The sequence below is a fragment of the Culicoides brevitarsis genome, chromosome 2 (assembly GCF_036172545.1).
Source record: "Culicoides brevitarsis isolate CSIRO-B50_1 chromosome 2, AGI_CSIRO_Cbre_v1, whole genome shotgun sequence".
Lineage (NCBI taxonomy): Eukaryota > Metazoa > Arthropoda > Insecta > Diptera > Ceratopogonidae > Culicoides > Culicoides brevitarsis.
In genome coordinates this window covers 11,906,068-11,932,832 of record NC_087086.1, presented here as the reverse complement: position 1 = coordinate 11,932,832, position 26,765 = coordinate 11,906,068, and the positions used below count along the sequence as shown (strand labels likewise).

Sequence of the window (26,765 nt, the reverse complement as noted above, 5' to 3'; positions counted from 1 at the left end):
CGATCTCCTCTTATAAAACAAGCCTAAAGTTATAAAGACATGTAGTCTTTCAAAATTTATTCGAATAAGGCTCCGAAATTGAAGTTTGACATTTCTTCATTTAATTTAATTTTGTTAGTTAGTTTTAAAAACCGTATTGGAAGCTGCATTCAGCATTATGTACAGAAATTGTTTTATAAGTTACTTTTTTTTAATATTTATATAATTTTTGCAAATGCAAAATAATAATAAAAAAAATCAATCAATGATGTTTTTTTTTTTTTTTTTTTAATTAATATTTGAGTGGGAAAATTTTTGTTTATCTATATATGATTTACATGACTTAGAATATGTACGTCGGTTATGCGTTATTACTATTTAAAGTAAATTTATTAATAAAATTGGAAAACAGTCATTTTTACTTACAATTTAAGTTTTATACGAGCGTTTTATTTATTTTTGTTGTCAACACATGCTGCTGCTTAGGAATGTCAGACATATTTGGACGATAATTGTTTGGCAAGTTCCGTGTACTTTAAGAATTTCGAGTGCGGGCTTTCGTCTTGGAAGCTAGATGGGGTTGTAGATGTCGGCGGAATGGATGGACTTTTTGCATCTTCATCGAGATTCGGGCGTTCCTTGCTCTCAGGTCGATGTCCCGAGGCTTGACCATTGCCACTGCTTGCATTACTGTTGTTACTATTTTTCGGTGAAAGAGGCGAATGCGGTTCTGATTTGACGAGATTCTTCGTCGACTGTTCCATGCTTTCTTCGTTCATAAAGTGAACTTTGGACAAGTGATGACGGTAGGCGCCTTTGCTGTTGAATGTCGTATCACAATAGGCACATTTAATTGCGGCATCATCTCCTTGCAGGGCATCGTTACAGGCCCAACTAAAGGCGAGAATTCCGCCAGCAGGACCGCCGCGCGATTGACTTGTCGACATCAAGGGACTCGATTGCGCACCTCCAGCTGTACTGTTGCGATTATTTTCCGTTTTGTCGCAGAGCTTTTGAAGGGCGGCAAGGGGATGAGCGTTAGTTTTTTTGCCTGTGCCTGATGCTGACATATCGCTTGGAGTATTTGCCTTGAGATTGGAGTTCGTGAGCGAATCAAACATCGACGAAAGTGCTCCCAAGCTACTGCTACTGTTTTTCTTTGAAGATGCATCGACAGGTCCAGGCGTTGAACGTGGCGTATGCGAATCGGAAATTGCAGGACTTGTCGCTGGGCTTAATGGCACACTTGCATTGCTGCTGTTTAAACGAGGACTCGGGCTTGGACTTGAAACGGATTGACTATTTCTACGTTTGTTCTCGTCGTGTGCATCGTCGTTATTTTCCTTCTTAATTTTCAAGTCATTGGCTTCGTTTTCCTTGTTCTTGTTTCGCTTCAAGGGCAAGTCGTCATCCTCATCGTCTGTCGTAATTTCTTTCTTCACATTCACGTGTTGCTTTTCGTCTTCGCTATTTTCGTCACGTTCACTGTGCTTGTCTGGCGTTGCACGTGGCGTCATGCCATGACTTGACGTATCGAACTTCTTGTCGGGCGTAAGTGAGTCGATGCGACTACTGCCTCGTTCCGAAATTGAACTACTTTCGCTTCCGCTGCGTTCTCGACCACGATATGGCGTTCCGTATTGATAGTGACGCAACAAGCCGATAGTTTGGGCATCCATGAGAGGTTTTGTGTAGTCGACACTCTCATCGATGCCGAGTCGTTTGAGAATACTTGCGCCCAATGGAGTCGTACTTTGACTTCCAGCATTACTGAGGGTGTTGGTATGACGTGATCTTGTGTCAAAACTTTTCTCGATAAGTTGTTCGATAGCATTCAAGACAGATGGAGAGGAACTTTTGTTATCTTTGCCACTATTGGATGACATATCGGTTGGAGATTTTTGTCGAAGTCCGGGAGAACTCATGTCATCTCCCGTACTCTTTCGACCGCTACTTGGCACGGGACTTACACTATCTGGCGGAATAATACTATTTGACAGCAAATTACTTTTCAATTTTTGCGATGGCGTTAATGGGACTCCGCCAACACATTGTCTTATGTGATCCACAAAAACTGAAGTTTCGATTTTTTCATTGCACTTTTCACACGTAATACGACCTGCACTCATATCGCCAAGGGGTTTTCCCGGTCCGGGACTTACTTGACCATTTTTGAAATCGTGTTGGGCTCGTTCTAATTCCAGCAACTTTCGTACCGGCAGAGATTTCTTTCGTTTTTCGCGTGTTTGACGACGACGCCCTCCGCTTTCCGTAATTGATCGCATAATGTGTTCCTTGTAATGGGCATTTTTGACCATATGATTGCTGAGTTCCTTCAGCGAGGAGAACGCTTGATCACATACCTTGCATGTAAGAACAGCACTAACGGTGCTCGATGTGTTAACGGGAGGATTTGGACCAGCTGAACTTTCACTTCCCGATCCAGATCCGCCGCTTCCGCCTCCATTTCCGCCGCCTTTTTCGCCATCACTCGATTTCCACGAAATTATTTGCTCTTGTGAGATGATATTTGTGTAATGTTGTGTTTGTTGCATGTGCGTCGTCATTTCTGCTAATGTACGGAAACTTTGACCACACCACATGCATTTGAGAATTTGACGCGTTTGTTCGGCGCCTTTGCCTAACCACACATCTTGACCACGTACGAGTTTACGGGGCAATGGCATCGTTTCTTTGATGAGTAAATTGAGGTTAGTTTCTTTTTCGCGAACGTTTGAACTTGAACCAGCTGAAGCGGGAGATCGTTCGGGAGCATTAGAACGAGAGTTATCTGATGGCGGAGGAACACTAACGCCACAATGTTTGGTTTCTTTCATGTGTGTCGTTAGGGCAGCTAATGAACTGAAACTTTGTTTGCACCATACGCATTTGAGAACATCTTTTGCTGTATCAGCTCCTTTGTTTAACCAATGACTTTGCCATGCACTGTGTCTTCCTCCCGGACCACTTCCGCTAGTTGACGAAGAAGTTTCACGTGGTCTATAAACTTCATCGCCTCCAAGACGACTGAGTTCTGACATTTTTTCAAGAGCTTTGGCAGCTTCATTTGTGCCTCCTTGATTTTTGCTGTGTTTGCCATTCCATTCGTTTTGATGGTTTGGCTGTTTAGGTGACATTGCGGCGACAGCTTGAGCAAAATACGGAAGTGTCGGAGTAACGGGTGAAGTCCATGGCGATACAATTGGTTTGTAATCGTTTCGCATCATTTTTCGCACAGGAGGCGGCGAAACACTATCCGAGGGACGTTTGCGATTACTGCAAGACAAGTCAAGAGGATCATCTTCCGTTTTGCCGCTTAAGTTAACAACACTATCGTTATCATCGTGATCACTCGCATTATCGTTTTCATTCTCATTCTCACTACTATCACTGGATCGTGCCTTTTTGCTAAAATCTAGGATGCCTGAGTCGCCGCCAAGAGGCGATGGAATTCGCAAGAGATTTGGAGAGCCAGCACGCGCTCTTAATCCCGCAGCAATTAGTTGATTTTGTTGTGCCGCCACAAGGTAAGCAGCCATGGCAGCAGAGTGTTGAGGAAGCAAAGCCGCTGCAGCTGGCGGCAAATTTGGCGGTAATGCTAAGCCTACTGGACTTACAGGTAATTGTGGCAAACCACGCCCCGAATGCATTGATTCGTCTGATGGGCATCGACCACCTCCGGATGATGATTCACGTGATTGACATCTTGGGCTGGCCATCTCACTGAAACGATAACAAAAAAAGAAGAACAAAAATGAGCATGTACGAATGAAAGAACATAAGAGAATTCGAATGACATTGTAATTCATCATCATTTATATTCTACATATTCTACGACGACGCTTCGTAGCAGAACATACAACGAGTACATAATCTTCTGTCGTATTGTATTTGTAGACATGATATACGCCATATAACGAAAATTATTTCAATGATGGGGAAGAGAGATGTAATAAATTTACAAGTGTGTTTCACTTGCTTGAATTTTCACGCAAATGCAGTTGAGGTGTGAAAAGATTTTGTCTCTCACATGAAATGTGCGGGAAATTTTTAAAGAAAAATTTACTAATTTCTATCTTATTTACAAAAATTTTGTTTAATTGAATAAAAATTTATATTTTATTTAAAAAAATTATTATAAATAATTTAAAATTAGAATAATTTATTAATTTAATTAATTTTTAATTTAATTTTTATTTAATTTAATTTATCTAATTTTTGTTAATAATTATTTATATTAAAAAAATTAATTTGATTATAAAATAATTTAAATTTTATTTAAAATTTAATTCAAAAGCAAATTATTATCTTACATTTTTTTTACTTTTTGGTATTTTTAATTTTTTTTTTTAATTTAATTTTTTTTTTTAATTTAAAAAATATGAAAATAATTTTAAAAATCGATCAAATTCACTATTTTTTGTTTAAAAAATTCCCGCAACTTCATGATGATCGTTCAACGTACAAAAATCACTCAATCTTCATTTTATTTTATATTTTTGCTTCTCAGCGATATTTATAAATTTACCGAAGACGACGAAGAAGCAAAATGACTGATTTATGGATGTCATTTGTTTTTCATCTCATTTATTTATTGAATGAACTACAAAAAATTTTTAACGACTCTTTACCTACTTTACATTCTTCTTCACAAAAACATCAGTGTCGATGAATATTCCGAAGAAATGACATTTTTAATAATAATAATAATACTCTGAAAATATTTTCTTGGCCAAGCGTTTTTTTTTGTAGGACGTGTGCAAACAATAATAAATAATTTTTAATAAATGGACGATAAATTTGAGTGAATATCGGAACATCATCAACACAAGGGCCATTAATTTTCACATTTTCACTACAAACATGATGATAAGAGAAAGATCAAAAAGCGTCTAAGAATTTTTTTATTAATGTCAAAAATGCGCTCAAACATTTATTTCAGCAGAAAAAAAAATTATTTAGAAACTTTGTTTAATTTTTTTCGACATAATTTTTCTCGTGATATATGGGCGAGTTTTTTAATTATTGAATGATTTATTTCGGTGAGAACGAAATGTGAAGAGGATGGTCGTTATCGTCGATAAGCAGATGTTTGATGAGTGAAAAATGGTCTGTTTTAATTGAATTTTTGTCTCTTTGAATAAATTTGACCTTGAACGAAAGAATGTTATAAATCTCTCTCAAAAAAGGCACAGCAATTATGCAATTTATTCAACAAAATGTAACAAAAGACACACTTTCTTGCTTTCTTTTTTTTTAAGTTTTTGACAAAAAGGGACATTTGCATGCTGTTTTCTACAGAAAAATAGAAAAAAATTAAAAACAACGGACCATAAACTTTTTTTTATTTCTAAAAAGGACAGACATTGACAAAGACAAACCACTTTCTTCCTGTTTGTTTGAACGTATGGCATCACATAACAAGATACAGAAAAAAAAGAAAGAGGCCGAAAAAGGATACGTCTAAAAATGTACATCACTTTTTAATTCATTTCTTTTTTATGTATTTCTTTTTTTTTTATTTTTTTGAAGACCAGATCCAAAAAAAATTCAATAAATTCATGTCCGTCACACATCCAACTAGAACACATTTGTCACGCCCTATGAATTTATGAGCGTTGTATCAATTTAATGGCATTTTGCTTTTTTTTTCTGAACCATTTAATGTACTCTAGAAGACTCGTCATCATCGTCATCATGTGTTTTAATGTAATAAAAAAAAATATTTTTTTCTTTCCACACAGCCAACGAGACATAGAAGAGAGAAAGGTTGTCAATAAGTAAATTTATGTCACTTTTGCGTTTTGTGTAGAGAAAAACGGACGGATGCATCATCGTCATATTAAAAGAAATTTCTTTTTCAAAATTTTTGTTTTGGGTACAAGTGCGCGTCAATGTGTCGTCTCTCGGATATATTGCACTTGGTGACAGTGTGACAGAGTAAACCTTCGTTTTTACATGTTATCTCAAATGGGTTCTGTTTGATTTATTTAATTTTTAATTGATTTTGAAATTGTAGATTTTTTTTCTTTGACGGTTATTGTGTCATCTGGTATAATTTTTTACAAATTTTTTTAACGAACCAATTAGCGTAAAAAAATTTTTTTGAACACTTTGGTGGCCAAAATCGACACAAAAAATATTATTTTTTTTAAATAATTTTTTTTTTAATAATTAATTTTTTTTATTTAATTTTTTTAAAAGTTTTAAAATTTTTACTTTTTTTTTAATTTTCAAATTTTAAAATAAAATTAAAAATTTTTATGATTTTTTTCCTTAAAAAAATTTTATTTACTAAAAAAAAAACACTTTTTTCGTGTAAAAAAATTATTTTAAATTAATTCTATTAAATTTTTAAACATTTCTCAAATTTAAAGATTAAAAAATTTATTTATTTATATCAATTTTATCATATTTTCAACATTTCTTGAATTTTAAAATTTTTTTGAATAAAAGTATTTAATAATTTTTTTATATTAAAAAAAAATAAAATTAATTTCTTTGACAAATTTAATCATTTTTCTTGATTTTTCACACACTTGTCGAATTTCACTTTTATTTTTTTAAATATTTTTTTTTCACACAAAACTTTTAATTTTTTACCTGGCCTGTATCGCTGCTTGCCGGTATAATTCCAGCATGACTGCTGCCTCGTGGAGCATCATTTCTCTTAAGTTATCCAATGTTACAGTTTAATAAATATTAAATTTAAAATATTTTTATTTATTTTTAATTTTTTAATTATTTTCAAAAGTCACTTTTTTGTTCGATTTTGTATACGAATTCATTGATTTTAATTTTTTATTTATTTTCGTATACAATTAATTATGTTTTTTTTTTCTGCGTAATTAATTTTCTTTCATTGAAAATTTATTTATTTATTTTTTTGTCGAAAATATTATTTTTCAACTTGTAAAATTTTTCTTTGGCATAAGTACGGCCTTCCGAGTTGTTGGAATCGAAACGGAATCGGAACGTGTTTTTTGTTTGTGTGTGTGACTTTAGAGTGGGGGTAAATGGGTTCTCTCTCTCAAAAATGGTTCATTTTTAGTGAGTTTTCTCGACCACAGATGGCGGAATGTGTATTTATTTATTTATTTTTTTCGTGTGTGGATAAAATATTTCGTCTTTGAAGTTCTTGCGATGACAAAATTTTTATTGATTGATCCTTTTTTGACAGAATGTTCTCACTTTTGATTATTTTTGTCCGAAAAATTTAATTTTTATTTTTTTTTGTCACTTAGAAATTTATTTTATTTTTTTTTTAATTTCGATGATGACCAAATTATTTTTGTGTTTTTGAATTTTTTATTATTTTTCATAATTTTTAGTTTTAAATTTTTTATTTATTTTTTTTATCAGTTCAAAGTTATTTTTTTTGATGTTTCAAAAATTAACAATTTTTTTTTCAATGCACTGTGAGTCACTTTTTCGTATACACAAAAATTATTTTTTTTTATTGCAAATATTTTTTTGTTCATTTTTTTCAAAATATTTATTTTTTTCGATTTTTTCGAAATTAACAAAAATATTAAACCGACACCACACACTAACTCCGTAATATTATTCGACACACTTGTTCTGAGTGGTGTTGTTATTGTTATTATTATATCCGTATCTAGACATGTTCAAGTATATCTCCAGCAACAACACAAAAAAAAATATATATTAATATATATTTTTCCCAATACTTAACATTTCTGCTGTCTAGTTGAAACTGAATGATGTGCTTCTCATTTATGAAATGTTCGGTGTCAAGTTTTTTGTGTCGTGCGTGTTTGTTGTTTGTCGTGTCTCTCCGAGCGTCGGATTGGCCAATGAATGGCTGTGGCACATTCCCCTCTACTACGACGCGTAGAGATGTGCGGATTAAGAGAGTCGGAGAGAATTTTTTGGAGGGGATATCGTTCGTCGTTCGTGCGGACGAAGTGTGAGAGATTCTTTCCTCCCTCGAAAAATACTCGTCGTCGAGTTAGTCTATTAAAGAATAAAATAATATTTACGTTAGGCACATGTGTGGGGGCATATGTGACATGTGTGTATGCAAGTAATGTGCAAGCATGCACACGAGAAAAAAATTTACGAGATTTCTTCAGTAATTTTTTTTCGTCTTCTTCTTCTCTCGTACCGTCAGTCACGAACACCTTTCTACCCTTTTTCCTTTGATTTTTCCTTTTTTGTACGTCGCCGCTGTCGCCGTATGATCGACGGAACATTGACGAGTTTTGCTCGTCTTCCAGGGAGGGACAGGTATTTTTTTTTCGCAGTAATTAGATTTCCCTTTCCTCCGTGGAGAGAAAATTTTCCCTTGCATTTCTCGCATTTTTATATTAATTCGTGTCGTCCTGTGTGTACATTTCAAGCAGCAATGAATATAAATAAAATTAAAAGAATAGAGACCACAAGGGACCAATATTGTCTGTGTCAGTCATTTTCTTGTACAAAATTTTTTTTTACTCGTGGTGTAATATATACGCGTGTGCTCATTATTTTTCCTTTTAAAAAAATGTAAAAAACACGAAAAAGGGTTATTATTATTTTTTATATATATTTTTTTTCTTTCCGTACAACGAAGATAAGCAGCACAAAAAAATAAAGTAAAGAAATTCATAGGCACATTTTTATGGGTAATTAGTTCCTAATTTATTACAAGTGTACCACACTGAATTAGTAATAAATGGTAAAAGCACCGTTTTTGTTCATCCTGGTTTTCTTTTTTTTTTTTTTGTTATTTTGGATTTATTTATATGTGGTTGGTGTCATATACACGACAAGGTCCTGATTCAATGAAAAGTTGTTTTATTTTTTTTCTTTTCAGTTTTTATAAAGAAAAAATAAGAGTTTTAGCTTTTTGTAAATGTCTTGTGGGACTTGATTCATGTCAAGTTTTAATATTGAGAAATTGAGGAAAATTCGTTAATTGGTGAAAAATTTTTTGAATGAACAAGTTTTATTATATTTTTTTTTTAAATTTTTAATTTTTGTTTTTTTAAAGGTTTTTAATTATATTTTTTTAAATTTTAAACATTTTTCAAGAAATCTTTTATTTTTTTTAGTAATTTTATATTTTTATATTTTTTTTTATATTTTTTTAGAAAAATTTGAAATAAAAAATAAATATATTTTTATAATTTTATTTTTTATGTTTTTTTTAATTTTTGAAAAATATATTCGAGACCAGAAATTTTTCATTAAAAAAAAATTTTTTATATTTGAAATTTTAATTTTTATATTTTTTTTAAATTTTATTTTTTAATATTTTCTTGGTCTAATTTTTGAAAAATAATCTATCGAGACCAGAAATATTATAAAAGTTCATTAAAAAATGAAATTATGTTTTTTTTTATTTTATGTATTTATGATAATTTTTTTAAATAAAAAAATATATAAAGCTTGAACGTTAAAAAAATAAATTAAATTAATTTTTTAAAATTAATTTAATTTATTTATATATATATTTTATTATATATTTATTTAATATATAGTTTTATATTAATAATTTTATTTTTAATTTTTTTTAATTTTATTAATTAATTATTATCATTAATTTTAGTTTTTTTTTAAATTTTTAAGTATATATTTTTAAAAGAATTAATTTTTTATGTATTTTATTTCATTTTGTAAAATTCTAAAAAAAGTACGAAATCTTTTTAGTTTCGACAATTAAATAATTATTTTTTTAATATAAATATTTTAAATTTTTATTTTTTTTATATTTTAATATTAAAAATAATTTAAAAAAATAATTTAAATTATAATTTAATTAATTAATTAGTAAATTAATTTTAGTTTCATTAAAAATCAATAAAAATATTAATTTTTAATCAAAAATCTTCAAACGTGAAATTTTTTGCTTCTGCAGAAAAAATAAATCTCCAACCACATTCAACAAGAAGCAGAAAAAAAAACGAAGAAACACATTTTGTGTCACATCAATTTAATGTAATAAAATGTCTTAATCAAAATCCCCATACGCAACACATGTAGGCACGCACCTACCACAGCCGCCCATTGAATTACACCACTAATATAAGTTGAAGCAATTTATTCCAAATGCTTCATCCTATTCATTATCGTCCGTTTATCATATCTAATTTCTTTATGTTTTATATTATTACGATTATTGGTCGTAGTCTACGCATCATATTTGACAGATGTTATCTCTTGCTTCAGTCCCTTTTGCAAAAAATTTCCTTAGATTTCCCAAAAAAAATATTGTCATCGAAGTTTTTCGTCAAGCTGTCATTATCATCATTATTATTATTTTTCTTCTTGTGTTTCGATATGAAAATTATATTAAAAGACGAAAATAAGATGTAATTATAACTTTTTTTTTTGTTTTGTACCATTATCATCATAATCGACGAACGTGCTGTCATTTAAAAAAAATTTACCCCCTTGAAATATTTTTTTTCCAAAAAAAAAAAAAAAAAAACAAAAATCAGACAATTGACTGACCCGTCCACCAGTCAAGTCAGACAAAGTCATGTCACTCACTTTTACGTTATTTAACGTTGGATTTATTAAAAATGACAGGCACGTATCAAGTTTCCATCAAATGTTAGTTGTTTGTGGAGCGAGAGAGAGAATATATTGAATTATTAACAATTTTATATATTTTTTTTTCATGCGTGCTTTTTTTCTATTCGGTTCATTGGTTTGTTCACGGATTGTTTTTTATTTTCGGGTAACGTGAAATTTTAGGAGTTTGGGGTAATCAATGATCAAGTTTAGTCAGAAAATTAACGATGAATGGATAAACGGGTGAGATTTCAAAAGAAATTTGGATTTATTAGGGTTTCGAGGAATTTTTGCGGTTACTTTTGTCATATCGATTCAATGAAAAAATAAAAAAAATTAAAAAATTGTTTCCACTGCATTTCGAAAGAAATTCAAAAAACCACGTGGTTAAAAAAAATTAATTAAAAAAGTAAATAAAAAAATAAATGAACCACGTGGTCAAAACAATTACTTATTATTAAAAAATAATTAAATAAAAAAATTAATGAATGGTTAAAGAAATAAAAAAAATTAATTATTTAAAAAATAATAAAAAAATTAAAAAACCATGTGGTTAAAAAAATTTAAAAAAATAGTAAATTAATTAAAAAAAAAAATTCAAACCTAAATTTGAAATTTTAATTTAATTTGGCTAAAAATGAAAAAATAATTCATTAAAAAAAATTTAAAAACACAACGTATTAAAATTAATAAAAAATATTAAAAAAACCACGTGGTTAAAAAAATTAAGAAATTACTAATTAAAAAAATAATTAAATAAAAAATAAAAAAAAACTAAAAAATAAATAATTAAAAAAAAAATAAATAAAAATAGACCACGTGGTTTAAAAAATAGTTAATTAATTTGAAACAAAAAAAATCAAACCTTAATTTATAATTTTTTTTTAATTTGGTCAAAAAATGAAAAATAATTTATTAAAAAATTAAAAAAAGAACACAACGTGTTAAAATTATTAAAAAAAATAAAATTAAATTCAATGGATTAATTAAATTTAAAAAAATAATTAATTAAAAAAACAAATAAAAAAAAAACAACGTGTTAAAATTAATAAAAAAATAAAATTTAATTGACATGGTTCAAAAATTAAAAAAAATAATTAATTAAAAAAATAAATAAAAAAATATTAAATTAACCACGTGGTTTAAAAAAAATTAATAAATCATGTGACCAACGAAATCGAAATGCAGTACGATAATTGCACAATTTTTTATATTTTTCATTCGTTTCGCATTCATTCATTAAATAAACGAGCATCATCTGTCACCCATCAACTATCATCACTGCATAAATCATGATTAACCATCCCATGTACAGTTGACACGAAGCCATCACCGACCATTTAATCCTAATAATTGCAAACTATCACACGAACACAACAAAAAACATGCAAATAAAATTTCCATACACGTCATCCGTTTTTTTTTGCGCTCGACATTCATTCATCCATCTCCTCGTGCGGCGACACTCACTTGTTATAAAAAATGACCATTTATGCAACAATTTTTTTATGATGATTATTTCTTATATTTCACAGCTTCGCCAGCGTCACTGATGCCTTTTAATGAATAAATAAAAAAAACTAAAAGCATCACAAAAAAATGTACATGACACCACTATTCATCGTCGTTCGTCTCTCTGATGTGGAAGGCTTGATGATGATGACGCTGTTGAACACCGAACAGACAACAATCAACAAAAGTGCATTTGTTATGTGCGATGATAACAAGCAAATTTTCATATCAAACACAGAATCGCACACAAAAAGCAGCAAAAACAACAACAACAACGACACACATCAAAATTCAGCGTTGACCAACACGACGACGGAGGACGAGACAACAAACGATGATGAATGCATGATATGAATTTGAAGAGTATGAAAGTAAAAGAGTAAACAACATCATGATTCATGTCACTTTTTTGCCTCTGTGTCCTCGTCTCTCGTTGCTGGCTTGGCATGTTATGAGGTTGCCGCGTGTGTGAGATGCAACAGAGCCACAATTTGGTGACAAACAGAATCGAACAAAAAATGCTCAAGTAGTGTATGAATGAATGATGAAATGCAAATTTACTCTCTGTTGGTTGACGAAAAAAAAGTCACGAGGATTTTTCGTGTTGTTAAATGGTTTTTTAGACAAAAGTGCTTTTTTTGAGTGAAAAATTTAAAATACCTTATTAAAAAAAAAAAAAAAAAAATATAAAAATTAAAATAATTTATAAAATAAATTTAAATTAAATAATATTATAATAATTTTATTTGTTTATTTAAATAATTTTTTTTAAAAATTAATATAAAATTATTTAAAAAAATTAAATAATTAAAAATAATATTTTTTAATAAAATTTTATTTTTTAATATTAATGTTTATTCGATTTTTAAAAATATTTATACTTTTCTTTAGGCAAGCACGAATATAATTTTTTTTAGAATTATTTTTTTTTTTTTCATTTAAATTAGAAAAATTATTTAGGAATTTTTTCTGTTCCTTAAAAAGTTAAATTTAATAATAATAATAATAAATAATTAATAATTATTAATAAAAAAATTTAATAGAGAAAAAAAATAAATTTTAATTTTTACTAAATTTAAAAAAATAATTTTAAATTCAATTAAAATTTTAAAATAAATAAAGTAATAATAAATAAAATTTAATTAAAATTTTTAATAAATAATTTATTTTAATCTCCTTTCAATTTATTTCAATTTTTATTCAAAAAATAATTCAAAGAATTTTTATTATTCAATTTAATAATTTTTTATTTTAATAAATTTTATTTTATTAAAAAAATTATTTTAATTAAAATTATTTTTTTTAAATAAAAAAAATATGCGGTGAATTTAATTAATTTTAAGTTAATTTTATAATTAAATTTTCAGTTAATTAATAATTATTAAAAATAATTGATTTATTTATTTAATAAAAAATTTAATTAATTAATAATAATTTTTTATTTAATTTACAACTTAAATTAAATAATTAATTCAGTAATGTCAGACAGACATAAAAAATTTAGAATTTCATTAAAATTTTCATTCAAAAAATGCACCAAAAAGGACAGAAGAAAAAAAACGGCAGAAACGCAAAAAGTGTTTTAAATGGTTTGCAAATGTTTTTTAATGTCGAGCAATTTGATTTATGTTTTGATCTCTTTTCGGGACTTGTACGTCGCAACGATATTATGACACTCTTGATTGATGCTCTTGTAGTGAAGTGTCATTCAGTCTATTTGTTTTGCAACTTAATTAAGTGCCCGAGTGTTTAAATATGTGTGCTTTATTGATGTCACTCATTCGACATTCAACGAAAAAAAATTTTTCTCGTTAATAATCATCAATATTACTTTATTTTTTTCCAGTAGTTTCTTACACAAAAAATAATTTTTTACGTCTTTTCGTGACGTTTTTAGTCAAAAAAGTAAACTTTTTTCCTTAAAAAATAATCATCTCGCGTTACAAATGAACGATTTTTGCATAAAAAAAAATTATCAAGGTCGTTGCATGCGTTTTAGCATACAAAAAAACAGACAAAAAGTATAAAAGTTGTCTTTAAAAAAAGTTAAACATAATAAAAAAGAGGGTCAAAAGTTGCGTTGATACTAAACGCATTACTGCTGCGACGGCGGCATGTTATTGAAGAACGTCGATGGTTGCGGTGCGAGGGCAACAGGAGTGATAATCGGTGCCGTTGGAAGTGTATTTGGCATCCAGAACCACGGTTGACGCAAAAATGGCAAATGTTGTTGCGTTTGAAGCAGCGAAACGAGTTTTCCGTAGACCACGTGACCTTGACTTTGCCCGGCATTGCGTTTACTTTGCACGAAACGCAGCGGCAACAAGTGCGGCGAGATCAGGTAAATGTGCTGACAAATGACGCCGTTGCTGAAAAATTGCTGCAAACGATATTCGTGCGGGCCCTTGTTCAAAAAGTTGACGTTGTTGTAGTAGTAAGCGCAGCACAGCACGAACGTCATTTCTTGATTCTTCAAAATTGCCGGAAACGAGGCGTCGGGATAACGGGGAGGAATGCAACCGAGATTGCGGCCGTTTACGATCAAGTTGTCGACGAAGGCGGTGTTTACGGGTTTTGTGATGTTTGCTTCGTACGTCTTGAAAAGCTGATCCAAGTCGGAAGTGCCCAGAATGTTGGCCATCAATGCCAAATCCAGGATTTCTTCAAAGTGAATGGCGACGTTGGGGAACGAGTAGCACGGAATGAGGGTCGGAGATGTTTTCATGTTCTTCATGAAGGCAACTGGTAAGAAAAATTCAAAGAATTAGCATGAAAAGTTCTGAAAGGGCGTTCTAAATTTATTTTAAATATTTTTGCCGCTTGTCTTACTTTCAAAAAAAAATTTTTTTTTTGAGCTGTTAGAAAAAAAATTCATTGAAATTGCAGTTTTATGGATTTTTTTAATATATTTTTTTAAAATTTTTTCTTAAATTTCAATAATTTGAAAAATTATTTCTTATCAATTTTTAATTTTTTTTTCGTGCTTTTTTATATATATATTTTTTTTTAATATAAAATTTAACTTTCTTTTTACTTTAAATTTAAAATTTAATTTTATTTATTTATTTTTTTAAATTTAAAAAAAAAAATTGAATAGATTTAAATTTTAAACTGATGAAAAATCTTATCAAAATTGACAAAAGAAAATGATTTGAAAAAAATATTTTTTTTTAATTTTTTGTTCAAATATCAACTTTTTCATAGCTTTCTTTAAGAAAATATGAAAAATATTAAAAAACTATAATTCTTTAAAAAATCTGAGGTTTTTATTAAAAATAAAAATATTCATTGAAAAATAAGAAAAAAAAAATGTAAAATCGTAAAAAAATTGAGTCTTTTCGTAAAAATAATTTTTTTAAAAGAAAAATATTTAAAAAATATATTTTTTTAAATTTTGAATTAATTAAAAATAAATTTAGAAGAAAAAATTTTAAACGAAAATTTTTGATGAAATTTTTAACTTTTTTTTTAAATTTTTTAAAATTTGAAGAGACAAAAATTTTAAAATAAATTTAGAGCAACCTTAGTCCGAAAAATCAAAACTCACCGACAGTAAAAAAGTCCTTCTCAACTTTAATCACAAGATTCTCGACCGGCAAATGCGAAAACTTATCAATCATGTGAATAATGACTTCAGCAATGCGCGACTGGATATCCACCAAATCCGTATAATTTACTTCAAAAAAGTAGTAAAACGGATTCCCGCCAGATTTGATGATGACAACGGCATTTTGCACGCGTTTATTCTCGTAATCGCGACCAAAGACGTAAATTGGCATTTCCCAGTAGTTGGCGATGCACTTTAAGCGCAACTTTTGATCGAAATCCGTTTGTTTGAGATTGTGAATGGAGTCTTCGGATGGCGGACGAGCAAATTCTATTTCGATTGGATTCTTGCTGATTACTTTGCCATTGAGTTCTTCCTTGACCTTTTTGGCGGCTTCGTGCGTGGCAAAGTCGACAAAGGCAAAATCACGTACGGGCGAGATGTTCCGAATGGCTTTTGCGGGCACGGCATTCAATAAAAAGTGACGAATGTCGAGTGTGTTGACACTTAGGCCGATGTGACGGATGAAAAGTGTCTTGATCTGAGTGACAAAAAATTTTTTTTGATCAAAAATTCATTAAATTCGAGGAAATTTACTTACGCCGTCGCCATTTTTGGAAGTATTTGCTTCGGGAAATGCCCAAACAATCTTAATTTGACGCCCAAAAAGGTCCAAAACGCCCGGAGACGACAACATTTTGGCTTCTAATGCCGTTTTGTGGTCCGGAAACTCCAAAAATCCGTAAGCGCTGCTGTTCTGCGAGTTCATATTGATGGTCATCTCGCTCATTTGCGGAAACAATTGATGAAAAAGCGACTTAATTGTCTCTTGCGGTACATCTTTCGGCAAATTACTCACAAAAAGTCGACATTTGTTGTAGGATTTCTGCACTTGCAATGCACTTCCGTTCGGTAAAAGGTAATTTTTCATCACCTCGAGTGCGGCACTTGCAGCTTCCTTCTGCTGATATCGGATATAAGCGTAGCCCCGATTGTTGTTGTCGTAGTCCATCATCAAGCGAAAGTCATAAATCTCGCCGAAACGCTCAAAATGCGGAATTAATTGAAATTCCTGGAAATCCTTCGGGAAATCTTTGATGTACAATTCGCATTCGGGACCCGGTTCGGGTCCGACAAAGTTTAAGGGAGGTCCGAAGCTCTTGCAGCCATTCGTTTGGACAATTGGATATCCGTTGCCGCTCGCCTTTGAGACAAATACCTCTGAATTGGATTCACCAATTCCAGGAAATGGGGTTGATGAGACGCTGATACCGCTGTCGGCAGTAAAACAGGAAGAAACTGTCGAAAATCCCGATGATCGTCGACGACCTCCGGCGAAATAACACTCCATTGTTGCAATTGTCAGTTTGAACGAGAAATTTACGTAGAAATTTTGGGGAAATTACGCGAAAAACATTTAAAAATGGAGCGACGAACTTTACAAGTGAACGGATTTTAGTCATAGGGATTGCAAACTTTCGATTTTTTGTAAGCTCGAGTTTCGATTCTCGAAATTTTTAAAAGCTCGAGATTTCGAGACTTGAAAAAATCAAATTTTAAAACTTTTTTAACAATTTTTTTGATTCAGAGTACGAAAAAATAAAAAAATATTAAAAATGCCATAAAAAATTAACGTTTCTTGGTCGTTTTCATAATTTTAATGAAAATTAAAGAAAAAGTATTTTATTTTTTTTGTCTCTTTTATTATTTTTTTTTTATTTTAAAAAATATTCTTTAAATTTATTAAGGAACTTTTTAAATGAAAATTATTTTAAAAAATCTAAAATAAGAAATCTGATTTTTTTATAGAAGAAAAAATTCAAAAATTCATGAAAAAGTACAATTTCCATACGAAAAATTTTCGAATTTTCTTGCATTAATTGAATTATGAAAATTATTTAAAAAATTACGAAAAACGACCAAAAACTGTTCTTTTTAACTTTTTTACTATTTTTGAAGCTCGAGCTTCGAGCAAACCGAAAAACTCGAACTTGCAATCCCCAATTTCATTCTAACGGGAAAAGAGACAAGAGGCAAACGACCGTCGAAATGGATATCAAAACAGTCCGGAGACCCACAATTTGTGTTATCTTTGTTGATCTTTACAAGCAAAGTCTTTTCTGTCCAAAAATTATCGAAAATTCACGCAAAAAATGGACAGCAGCGATGAAATAGACGATAATCCCGCTCGTGGAAGCTTGACTGGCGGTGGTAAGCAAACGAAATTCAACATTTTTTATCTGATTTTATGAAAAAAATGTTGTTTAGGTGTTCCAAGCAGAGTCCGACGAGCGTTTTCTCCTCCAAGCTCTCTGGAAATAATCCCAGAATCGAACCGTGAGTAAACAAAAATTTCATTATGACTCGATTTTCACAAAAAATATTCTGTAGGTCAACCAAGCAGAGCCCCAGAAACTTTTTCTTCGTCAAATTCTTCAATTTCCGACGAAGAATCGGCATCAGAAAGTCCCTCGGAAGATTCGTTGGACGATGAAAGTTGGATAAACATGGAAACTGAATCGGATTCTGCGAAAGAAACTGCAACTGAGACAGATAACGAGCACGAAGAAGATTCAAAAATGGAAAGTACTTCGGATTCTAACGAGGAATTGTCACCCGAAAGTGCTTCAGATGAATCGTTGGCGAATGAAAGCGGAACTGAAACTGATGACGAACGCGGAGGACGCCAGTCACTTGCCGATTTAGTCGATGTCATTCAAGGAATGCGATTTTTCTACGGGATAACGGTTGGAAATTTGGCTGAAAGTGGTTCTAATGGTGGTCAAAGTGCCCCTCTGAGATCCATCAGATACGTCGAAGTTATTAAAATCAAAACCTTCATTTGAAAAAGTTGACTTTTTTCGCGTAGAATTTAAGTTTTGATGTAATTTTTGTTCGAAGAACGTGAATTTTTTTTCGTAAATGAAGCTCGACTATTTAAAGTTTTCTTTGTCGAGCCATTAGATTTAATAAAATGCAATATTAAAAAAAAGATAATTGAATCTTAGAAAGAATTTTTTTTTCAAATATTTTGTGCTTAAAAAAATTAAAATTTTTGACAAAAAATATTTTCAATTTTTTTTTAATTATTTTTTTTATTTAAAAAAAAAAATTGAAAATATTTTTTAAAAAAAATTTAAAAAATAAAATAAATTTTAGTTTTTTTTTTTTTAAATAAAATAAAAAAAATTAATTAAATTTTTTATTTAATAAAAGTTTTTTAATTAAAATTTATTAAAAAATTTTTTAAAAAATCCGAAAAAAAAAAATAATTAAAAATTAATTTGAAATTAAAGTCATTAAAAAAATAATTTAATTAAAAATAATTAATTAATTTAAATTTATAATTATTTTTCTTTAAAAATGTATAAAAATTAGAAAATATTAGAGGAAGTTGTCAAAATTTTGTTCTCAAAAATTCTCGACACCTTTAAATCTTTGCCTTGAATGTCGTTGTCGGGCCATTTTTTGCACCCGATTGAACACGAAACTCATAAATTTCGAGTTTTTTTTCTATATTTAATAAACTGCAGTCTCTTTGTTTATCGTCATCGTCATTCTCGCGTCTCTTTAATAGAATCATAGAGAACGAGTGGTAATATGAAAAGTAATCAGAGGGTATTACGTGATTTATAGCCTTCATATCAATTCAATATAAGATGTCGTTGCACGTCGCTCGCTCGTTCGCTTTCTTCCTCGCCATTATTATTATTATAAAGCATTTAAAAAAGTGTGATGGCACCCCATTTTTCCCCGGGTTAGTCGTCTGATGTGTTTTATTACTAATTTTAATCTCGCTTAAATGTTACTTTTTCGAAAGATTTATTGACTTAATGTCTTTTCGTATCATTTTAATGCGTCACACACTCGTACTATCATCACTCGTCCAAGTAAATATTCCCGGAATAAAATAAAATAATGATGATATTTACAAATATGTCACGTAAATTAAACGTTTTTTCTCCAGAATTTGCTTTTTTTCTCAATTCAAAATCGAGACAATTGTAATTTCTGATTGAATTTTTACCAATCGCTCCTAAAAAAAAGAATAAATTTCTGCATACTCTGTCTCATTTTCACCCCCTTTTTGTTTTTGCTCATATAGACGTTTTTTAGTTGTTTTTAGAAACCATCATAACTTTACTTTTATTGCATTTCGCTGGCAGAAAAAGTAGTTGGAGGAGGGAAAAAAGTAAAATAAAATAAATATTCCTCCAAAATTAGTCCCTTATGATATCACAAAAATATGGATAATTTATATGAATTTTGTGTATTTAATTGGATTTTATTACGTTAATGGTCTTCGTTTCGTTATTTTTTTTTTGTTGTTGTTTTTTCGTCGTACATCAACGTCGGCGTGCAAGGAAGCAGTCAGTTAGAAAAGAGATGAGCCGAAAGACGTTGCTGTTGACGAGTCGTCTGATGAGCAATTATCGATGAACGGATCAAGTCATGTGTGTGTGTGTGTGTGTGTTTGACATATCCGTTCACGGCAAAAGAGGGCACACGGAGGAAAAATCTTGATGAAATGTCACGAGAATCAAATTTTTTATGATTCAAAAGAAATTAAAAAAAAAATTATTTAAAATATTTTTTCTTGAAAAAAAAAATTTCTTTTTCATAAAATTCAGTATTACAGTATTTAGTTATTAATTAAATTAAAATTTTTAATTATTTAGAAAAAACAAAGAAAAAATTTAAATTAAATGATTTTTTTATTGAATTTTTTTTCATAAATTCATCAGCTTTTAAAATATTAAAAAAAAAAATTGTAATTTTTTTGAGAAAAAATATTTGCATGGAATTTTCTTTAAAAATTTAAGTTTTACATTTCATGGTTATAAAATTTTAATTAATTTAATTATTATTATTAAAATTTATTATATTTTATTATATTATAATTTATTAGATAATATTTTTAATTAAATTATTTATTTATGTAATTTTTTAAAAATATTTTTGCAAGAATTTTATTTTTTTTTCAAAAAAGTCTTTAATTTTTATTTGATCAGTTTATTGAAAAAAAAAATACATTAGATTTGACAAATATTTGAATTAAAATATTTTTAATTTATAATAAAATTAAATAAAAAATAAATATTAATATGAATTTAAAAAAAAAATTTTTTTTTGTTAAAATTAAATCAATTTTAATTTAAATATTTCAATTCATGATTTGATTTTAAAATTGATTAAAAATTAATTATTTTCATAATTTATTTTAAAAACAAAATTTTACTTAAATTTTAAAAAATTTAAATTAATTTTTTAATTTAAATTTTAAAATTTTATTTAAAAAATTTTAATTAATTTTTCATCTTAAAAATAATTAAAATTTTATTAAATAATTATATTTATTATTTATTATCAATTTTAATTCCAATTATATAAATTTATTTTAATTTCAAAAAATTTTTTTTTGAATTTGAAACATTTTTTAATAACTTATTTATTTTTATTAAAAATTTTGGCACTTTAGAAAAAATATATAAAGTCGTCGTCAGAAGCACGACGAACAAAGTTACCGCATTTCGTGTTTCTCAAATTTCGGAATTATTCAAAAGCCTTTTTTCGGCAAAAAATTCATTTAAATACATATGACACGACGTCCTTCGCCCACGCCAACATCATATGGACACACCATCGACAAATGGGCACATCAACGACAAACTGACACATCAACGACAAAAGGGCACATCAACGACAAACTGACACATCAACGACAAAAGGGCACATCAACGACAAATGGGCACATCAACGACAAAAGGGCACATCAACTTACTAATTAAATAGGGCACATTTATTTTATTTTCAACGACAAAAAATCAAATTAATTTTTGAATTAATCATTTCAACGAAATAACATTGGGCACATTTATTTTCATTAAAAATTCAACGACACTTTAGAAAAAATCTAATTTTCTAAAAAATTTACCGCATTTTTCTTCGAAATGCGGTAAAAATGTTATTTTTTGAAAAAATATGATAAAATATGATGAAATATGATCAAAATTCGTTAACTAACAATTAACTAACGAAATTTGCCATAAACGACTAAATTTATTGCCAAAAGACATCACATGAAGATTATCGTCTCTGTGTTTCATTGTCATTTCTTCACAATAATAATAATCAAGTGCTTGCATATTAAAGTTGACGTGATGTTGACGATGTTTATTCAAGAAAGTTTTGTGCGTGTCTTTGAAAAATAAGACAAAAAAAAAATAAGTTTTTAACACAAACACACACTCACATGAGGGAGAATTTGCTCGACCTATAAACGAAGGCAGCAGAAAACTGTCATGCAGGATCAATTACGACTGAATGCATCTCAATCTCTCTCGAGTATTCGCATCTCATTGACACTGTAACCGAAAAAAAAAACAACTTGATGAGACGCGACATTCTCGTCGCCAAATCAATAATTCATTGGAATCGCTCAAAAAAAACCATCGAAAAAAAAAATCACAAACATTTTTCACAATTAATTTGCACGACAACCACACTTCACTTTTCATTCGTTCAACACGAAAAAAAAAGTTGTTCCGGTTTTCCGCTGGCTGCGAAAATTGTACCAAATTTGATGATGCTGCTGTTTTTTTTTATGATGCTCCGCGTCCACCACAAACATCAACATGCACACGCCGACATGCAGCGAGAACATCAAAAACATTCATCAGTCAGTCGGTTAGTCATTTATTTTTAGCGAGGCTTGTTGCTTCATCACCGAAAGTTGGATAGACACATGTTTCAATTTTCCGCTGTTTATTCGACGAGTGAGTTAAAATGATGAATGTGGGTGACAAATAACTAAATTTTGTGCTTGACAATTTTTTTTTCGACTCATCATGTGGGAAAAAATAGCAGAAATTTTTCAAAAGTCATTAAATGAGCGAGGTTCACGGTCGTTAATGGTGACTCATCTGAAATTGCGTCTCAACTACTACTTCACGTCAGTTAATTCATCATAATCCATCTATCAAGTTATCAATCAATCCATCAGTCAAATCCATCAAGTGAGGTATTAATAATTTTTTTTTCTTTTTTTTTTCATTCTCTTGAACATCATTTTTGCAATGAATTTAGTTTTGATGTCATTTTTGTGTGTTTGTTTATTTTATTTTTCGTCTTGCACGTTCAGCAGTTCGTTAGCAGCAGCAGCAGCACAGGACTTACAAGTGAATGAAGGATTGATGATGACGATGATGAATAATGTTATAAATGAGACTGAAAAGGTAATTGTGCTTAAAGGAACATTTGACGCTATCGCATTTTAAAGAAATTTTAATTTCTTTTGGTAAGAGTCATATTTTTTTTTTTGAAAAATTCATAATTTTTACAATTTTTTTTTAAATTATTTTTTGGTAAATACAACTTTTTTATGAGTTTTCCGGAAAAATTTAATTTTGTTAATCGCAAATTTTCATTAAATTATCATTTACGAAAAACTCAAAAATTTTTATAAATTTCACAAGATTTTTCGGAAAAATTTCCAAATAATTAGAATTATTCATTTTAAAAGTTTTTTGAAAAAGTAGGTATTAATAAATATTTTAAAAATTCCTGATTTTAGTAAATTTTATCTTTTGAAATCATTTCTAATTTTATTATTTTTTGAAAAATTTTTTGATAAATTCTCGGAAAATTTTTTAAATTTAATTTACAAAAATTTTTAAATTTAAAATTACCAATGAATTAATTAATTTAATTTTTTAAAAAATTTGGATTTTAGGAAAATTAAAAATTTTTATTTTTTTATTTTTAATTTTTGTGTTATTTTTTTATAATAATTGTTTAATTTAAAAAAAAAATTAGTTTAATTCCGAAAATTTTTAAATTTTTCATGAATTTTCAAAGAAATTCTAAAAGATGAAAAATTAATTTATAATTTGATTGAGTTTTTCGAAAAATAAAAAAAAAATCAGGAATTTTTTAAGAATTTTTTCTCAAAATTTTCCTAAAAATTCAAAAATTTACTAAAGTTTATTTAAAAATAACTCTTAAAAATATTTCAAAATTTATGGATTTTTTTTTGATAATTTTTTCAAAATATTTTGAAAAATTTAAATTTTTATGTACTTTCAGAAAATTTTTTAAGTTTTGATGACTTCGCACAACAATTCCAGTAAAAATCGTATTTTTTCTACGAAATGCCCTTAAAAAAATATTTTTCTGCTTGATTGAAAGCTATGAGAGTCGTCTCATGTCACTTGGAGACGAGTAACTAAGACTCGACCAAGCAAAGGTTATCAGCATGAAACTCCACAAATCTCCTCAATTTTCAAGAAATCTCACGTTGGAGGACTTTATCGCGCCATAAATCACTCGTCGTTGAGCCAAATCTAATGCACGCAGTCGAAATTTATTGATAGCATGACTCAAAATCGTATATCAACTTTCCCGAGTATCGTATTGCGCACCGCCAAGTCGTCCTCATATCGGATAGTACTCAAAAAATACACATAATAAATGTGCTCTCGGTACTCTATCGATTATATATGGGGTTAGTTATATTTATTTATTATTATCACTCATTCACCAACTTTTACACTATAAATATTTCACCGTTGCCGTACATCCATCGCAGACACAAAATAATAATCGCATATCCATCCATCCATCCATCAATCTACGTTTATTATATTTTGTGGTGAAATCTACAGCGTTGTGTGTTTTGGCGTTCGACTTTAATTTATGTACGAGGTCTCGTGCACCGTATTGTTGTTTTCTCTCTTTTTTGGACTCGAAAACAAGAATATTGATAGATAGATGGATTGTGAAAGAAAATATTGTGGTGTTGTAATGAAATATATAGACAAGAACACTGGTTGATTTATTTTGACTGCAGTTGAGCTCTCACGATGGATTTCGTATACGTACAACGGGGGCTTACATGCATTCCGGAAAATTTATCGAGGTAAATATATTTTTTGATTTTTATTAAGATTGAATATTGCAGTTATTGATTGAATTGAGGTAGAGTAAAAATTTGATGTCTCTCGAATCAAAAAATTGTATTCAGCGATTTTTGAGTTTAGTTGAGGAAAAATATTAAAAATATACGCATTTAATTTTATTTTTCATATTTTTTCGATTTTTTTAATTATTTTAAATAACCATTTTAGACTTTTTTTTATTAAAATAATTAATTTAATAATTAATTAATTAAAAAATTATTTAAATTATTTAAAAATAAATAACTTTTTCATACGAATAAAATTATTAATTAATTAAATTAATTTTTTTTTAATTAATTAATAATTTAATTATTTTTTTTTCGTTTATTCCTTAAATCGATTAATTAAATTAATTTTTTAATTAAATTAATTTAATTTTATAATTAATTAAATTTAATTAATTGGTAAATTAAAATTAATTAATTACTTAATTAGAAAATATTTTTTTTATTTTTAGAAAAAATGAAAAACTTATGAGAAAAAAACTAAAATTTTTGAAAAAAAATTTTTTTTTCAATTCACTAAATTTACTTCTTTTTTATAATTTCAGAAAAATCTTAAGAAAAAATATTTTTAAGCAGAAAACTCAAAAATTATTCCAATTAATCCAAACCAAGCAAAATTAAAACAAAATTCAGTTACGAGACACAAACTCTCAACAGTAACTGACGTCAACTACCTTAACAAGACTAAAAAACCGAGAGACACTGAACAAAGTCAAGTCAAATCCATTCAAGAAATCAATTAATTCAAATATCAATAAATTTTCTTTAACAGTTCATTCATTCATTCATGATTTACTTTTCGTTAACCTCTCAGTTTTCCATTTTACACCATATAGAAAATTGAATTGATAGACAAACATTCATATATTACCCCGAAAACGCACATGGTCACGTATGTCTGTAACGAACTGTTGAGGTTGATAGATTGATGGTCTGTTATTTGAATTATTATCTCTCTCTCTCCTTAAACACATTTACGATGAACTTTCTTTTGAAATTGTCTGTGTGGATTACTTGTGCATTAAAAGAAGGGGTTGTTAAAGGAGTGACGGATGCGGGTTTTTTCATGAGGGTCAAAAATTTTTGTTTTTTAAGGAATTTCAAGAAAAAATTAAGAAATTTCATGGAAACGAAAAAAAGTAAAATTTTTGACCCACATCTATGAAAACTACTCGTCTTGTCAAGTAAAGATGTTGTTGACTGCTTTCACATAAAATTTAATTTATGTACGTTTCGAATGTACCTTTCATCTTAATAGAGAACCAGTAGTAAGGAATTGATGATGTAAAACGTTCAAACGGCAAAGGATTGATTGATTTAGACAAATATTCGACTTTTGTATTCGGAATCGGATGAAATTAGTTGAAGTGTCAATAGGGTATATTGTCAATATGCAATTTAAGATTTTTATAAAAAAAAATTTCAAAGGTTTTACCGCTTTTGAGCCTTTAATTTTTTTTTAATTTTAAAATTTTTAATAAAAATTATTTGTCAACTAAAAAAATTTTATGCCAAAAAATTTTGTTTAGGTTTTGAAATCTTTTAACGGTTATTTTGACTTTTCTTAAATAAACTTCCCATTAAATTTCGAAAATAATAATTAATTTTTTTTTTGTAATATTTTAAAAATTAATTTAATTATTTTTTAATTAATTTAAAATTTAATTAATAAATTAAATTAATTTAACTTTAAAAGTCAAAAAGTGTTAACTTTAAAGTTTTCTTTAAATTTTCGATCTTGATAGAATTTTGAAAAATTATAAATTTATTTAAAAAAATATTGAAAAATTATTTATAATTTTTATTTGCATTATAAGACACATTTTCGAACAATTTTTAATTATAATTAATTTAAATAATTTTTTTATTAATTTTAATTAAAAAAGAAAAATCGTTTTATTAATAAATTAATTAATTAATAATAATTTATTAATTATTAATAATTATTATTATTAATTAATTTTAATTATTATTAATGCTAATTAATTAATTTTATTCAATTTAATTAATTTTTTAATTTAAATTTTATTTAATTAATTTTTAATTTAAATTTTATAAAATTTCAGATTTACTCATAAATTGCGTTTATGCAATTTATCCTGTTCTCACGTTAATTTGGAACATATCTGCCGAGGACACGAATCAATAAATTTTGCCATCATCGCATTTATCGAAGAAAATGTACTCGTCTCACAAGAAAATATATATGAAAATTCACTTACCGCTTGACACTCGAATCCTGAA

The 26,765-nt window shown here is 28.4% G+C and overlaps 3 protein-coding genes across 4 annotated transcripts; 1 reads left to right on the top strand and 2 right to left on the bottom strand.

Annotated features, from left to right (window-relative positions):
- Positions 1-470: 470 nt before the first annotated feature.
- Positions 471-26,765, bottom strand: LOC134831224 (protein tiptop). 2 transcript variants are annotated; one of them, XM_063844900.1, is made up of 2 exons: positions 26,744-26,765; positions 471-3,702 (listed from the first exon to the last, which is right to left on the bottom strand). In XM_063844900.1, exon 2 carries the CDS (start codon positions 3,696-3,698, stop codon positions 471-473), a length of 3,228 nt encoding a protein of 1,075 aa, XP_063700970.1. In that variant the 5' UTR covers positions 3,699-3,702; positions 26,744-26,765. The 2 variants fall into 2 exon arrangements, with proteins under 2 accessions (XP_063700970.1, XP_063700969.1); XM_063844899.1 differs by lacking the exon at positions 26,744-26,765 and adding an exon at positions 6,583-6,732.
- LOC134831210 (RNA-binding protein 47-like) lies at positions 13,867-16,990 on the bottom strand. Its single transcript, XM_063844881.1, has 3 exons — positions 16,161-16,990; positions 15,560-16,100; positions 13,867-14,754 (listed from the first exon to the last, which is right to left on the bottom strand). The coding sequence occupies exons 1-3, from the start codon at positions 16,908-16,910 to the stop codon at positions 14,108-14,110; spliced, it is 1,938 nt and encodes a 645-aa protein (XP_063700951.1). The 5' UTR covers positions 16,911-16,990; the 3' UTR covers positions 13,867-14,107.
- On the top strand, positions 17,631-18,529 carry LOC134831718 (clumping factor A-like). The gene is made up of 3 exons (XM_063845525.1): positions 17,631-17,770; positions 17,828-17,896; positions 17,951-18,529. The coding sequence occupies exons 1-3, from the start codon at positions 17,713-17,715 to the stop codon at positions 18,403-18,405; spliced, it is 582 nt and encodes a 193-aa protein (XP_063701595.1). The 5' UTR covers positions 17,631-17,712; the 3' UTR covers positions 18,406-18,529.

What these genes read in the sequence shown, in the direction of transcription:
- LOC134831224 (XM_063844899.1), bottom strand. Translation starts at nt 6,644, where the DNA reads ATGATGCTCCACGAGGCAGCAGTCATGCTGGAATTATACCGGCAAGCA. An exon ending in CAAGCAGCGATACAGGCCAG is followed by an intron (nt 3,703 to 6,582) that starts GTAAAAAATTAA and finishes TTATCGTTTCAG; the next exon opens with TGAGATGGCCAGCCCAAGAT.
- LOC134831210 (XM_063844881.1), bottom strand. Translation starts at nt 16,910, where the DNA reads ATGGAGTGTTATTTCGCCGGAGGTCGTCGACGATCATCGGGATTTTCG. An exon ending in CTTCCAAAAATGGCGACGGC is followed by an intron (nt 16,101 to 16,160) that starts GTAAGTAAATTT and finishes TTTGTCACTCAG; the next exon opens with ATCAAGACACTTTTCATCCG. An exon ending in GAAGGACTTTTTTACTGTCG is followed by an intron (nt 14,755 to 15,559) that starts GTGAGTTTTGAT and finishes TTTTCTTACCAG; the next exon opens with TTGCCTTCATGAAGAACATG.
- LOC134831718 (XM_063845525.1), top strand. Translation starts at nt 17,713, where the DNA reads ATGGACAGCAGCGATGAAATAGACGATAATCCCGCTCGTGGAAGCTTG. An exon ending in TGGAAGCTTGACTGGCGGTG is followed by an intron (nt 17,771 to 17,827) that starts GTAAGCAAACGA and finishes AATGTTGTTTAG; the next exon opens with GTGTTCCAAGCAGAGTCCGA. An exon ending in AATAATCCCAGAATCGAACC is followed by an intron (nt 17,897 to 17,950) that starts GTGAGTAAACAA and finishes AATATTCTGTAG; the next exon opens with GTCAACCAAGCAGAGCCCCA.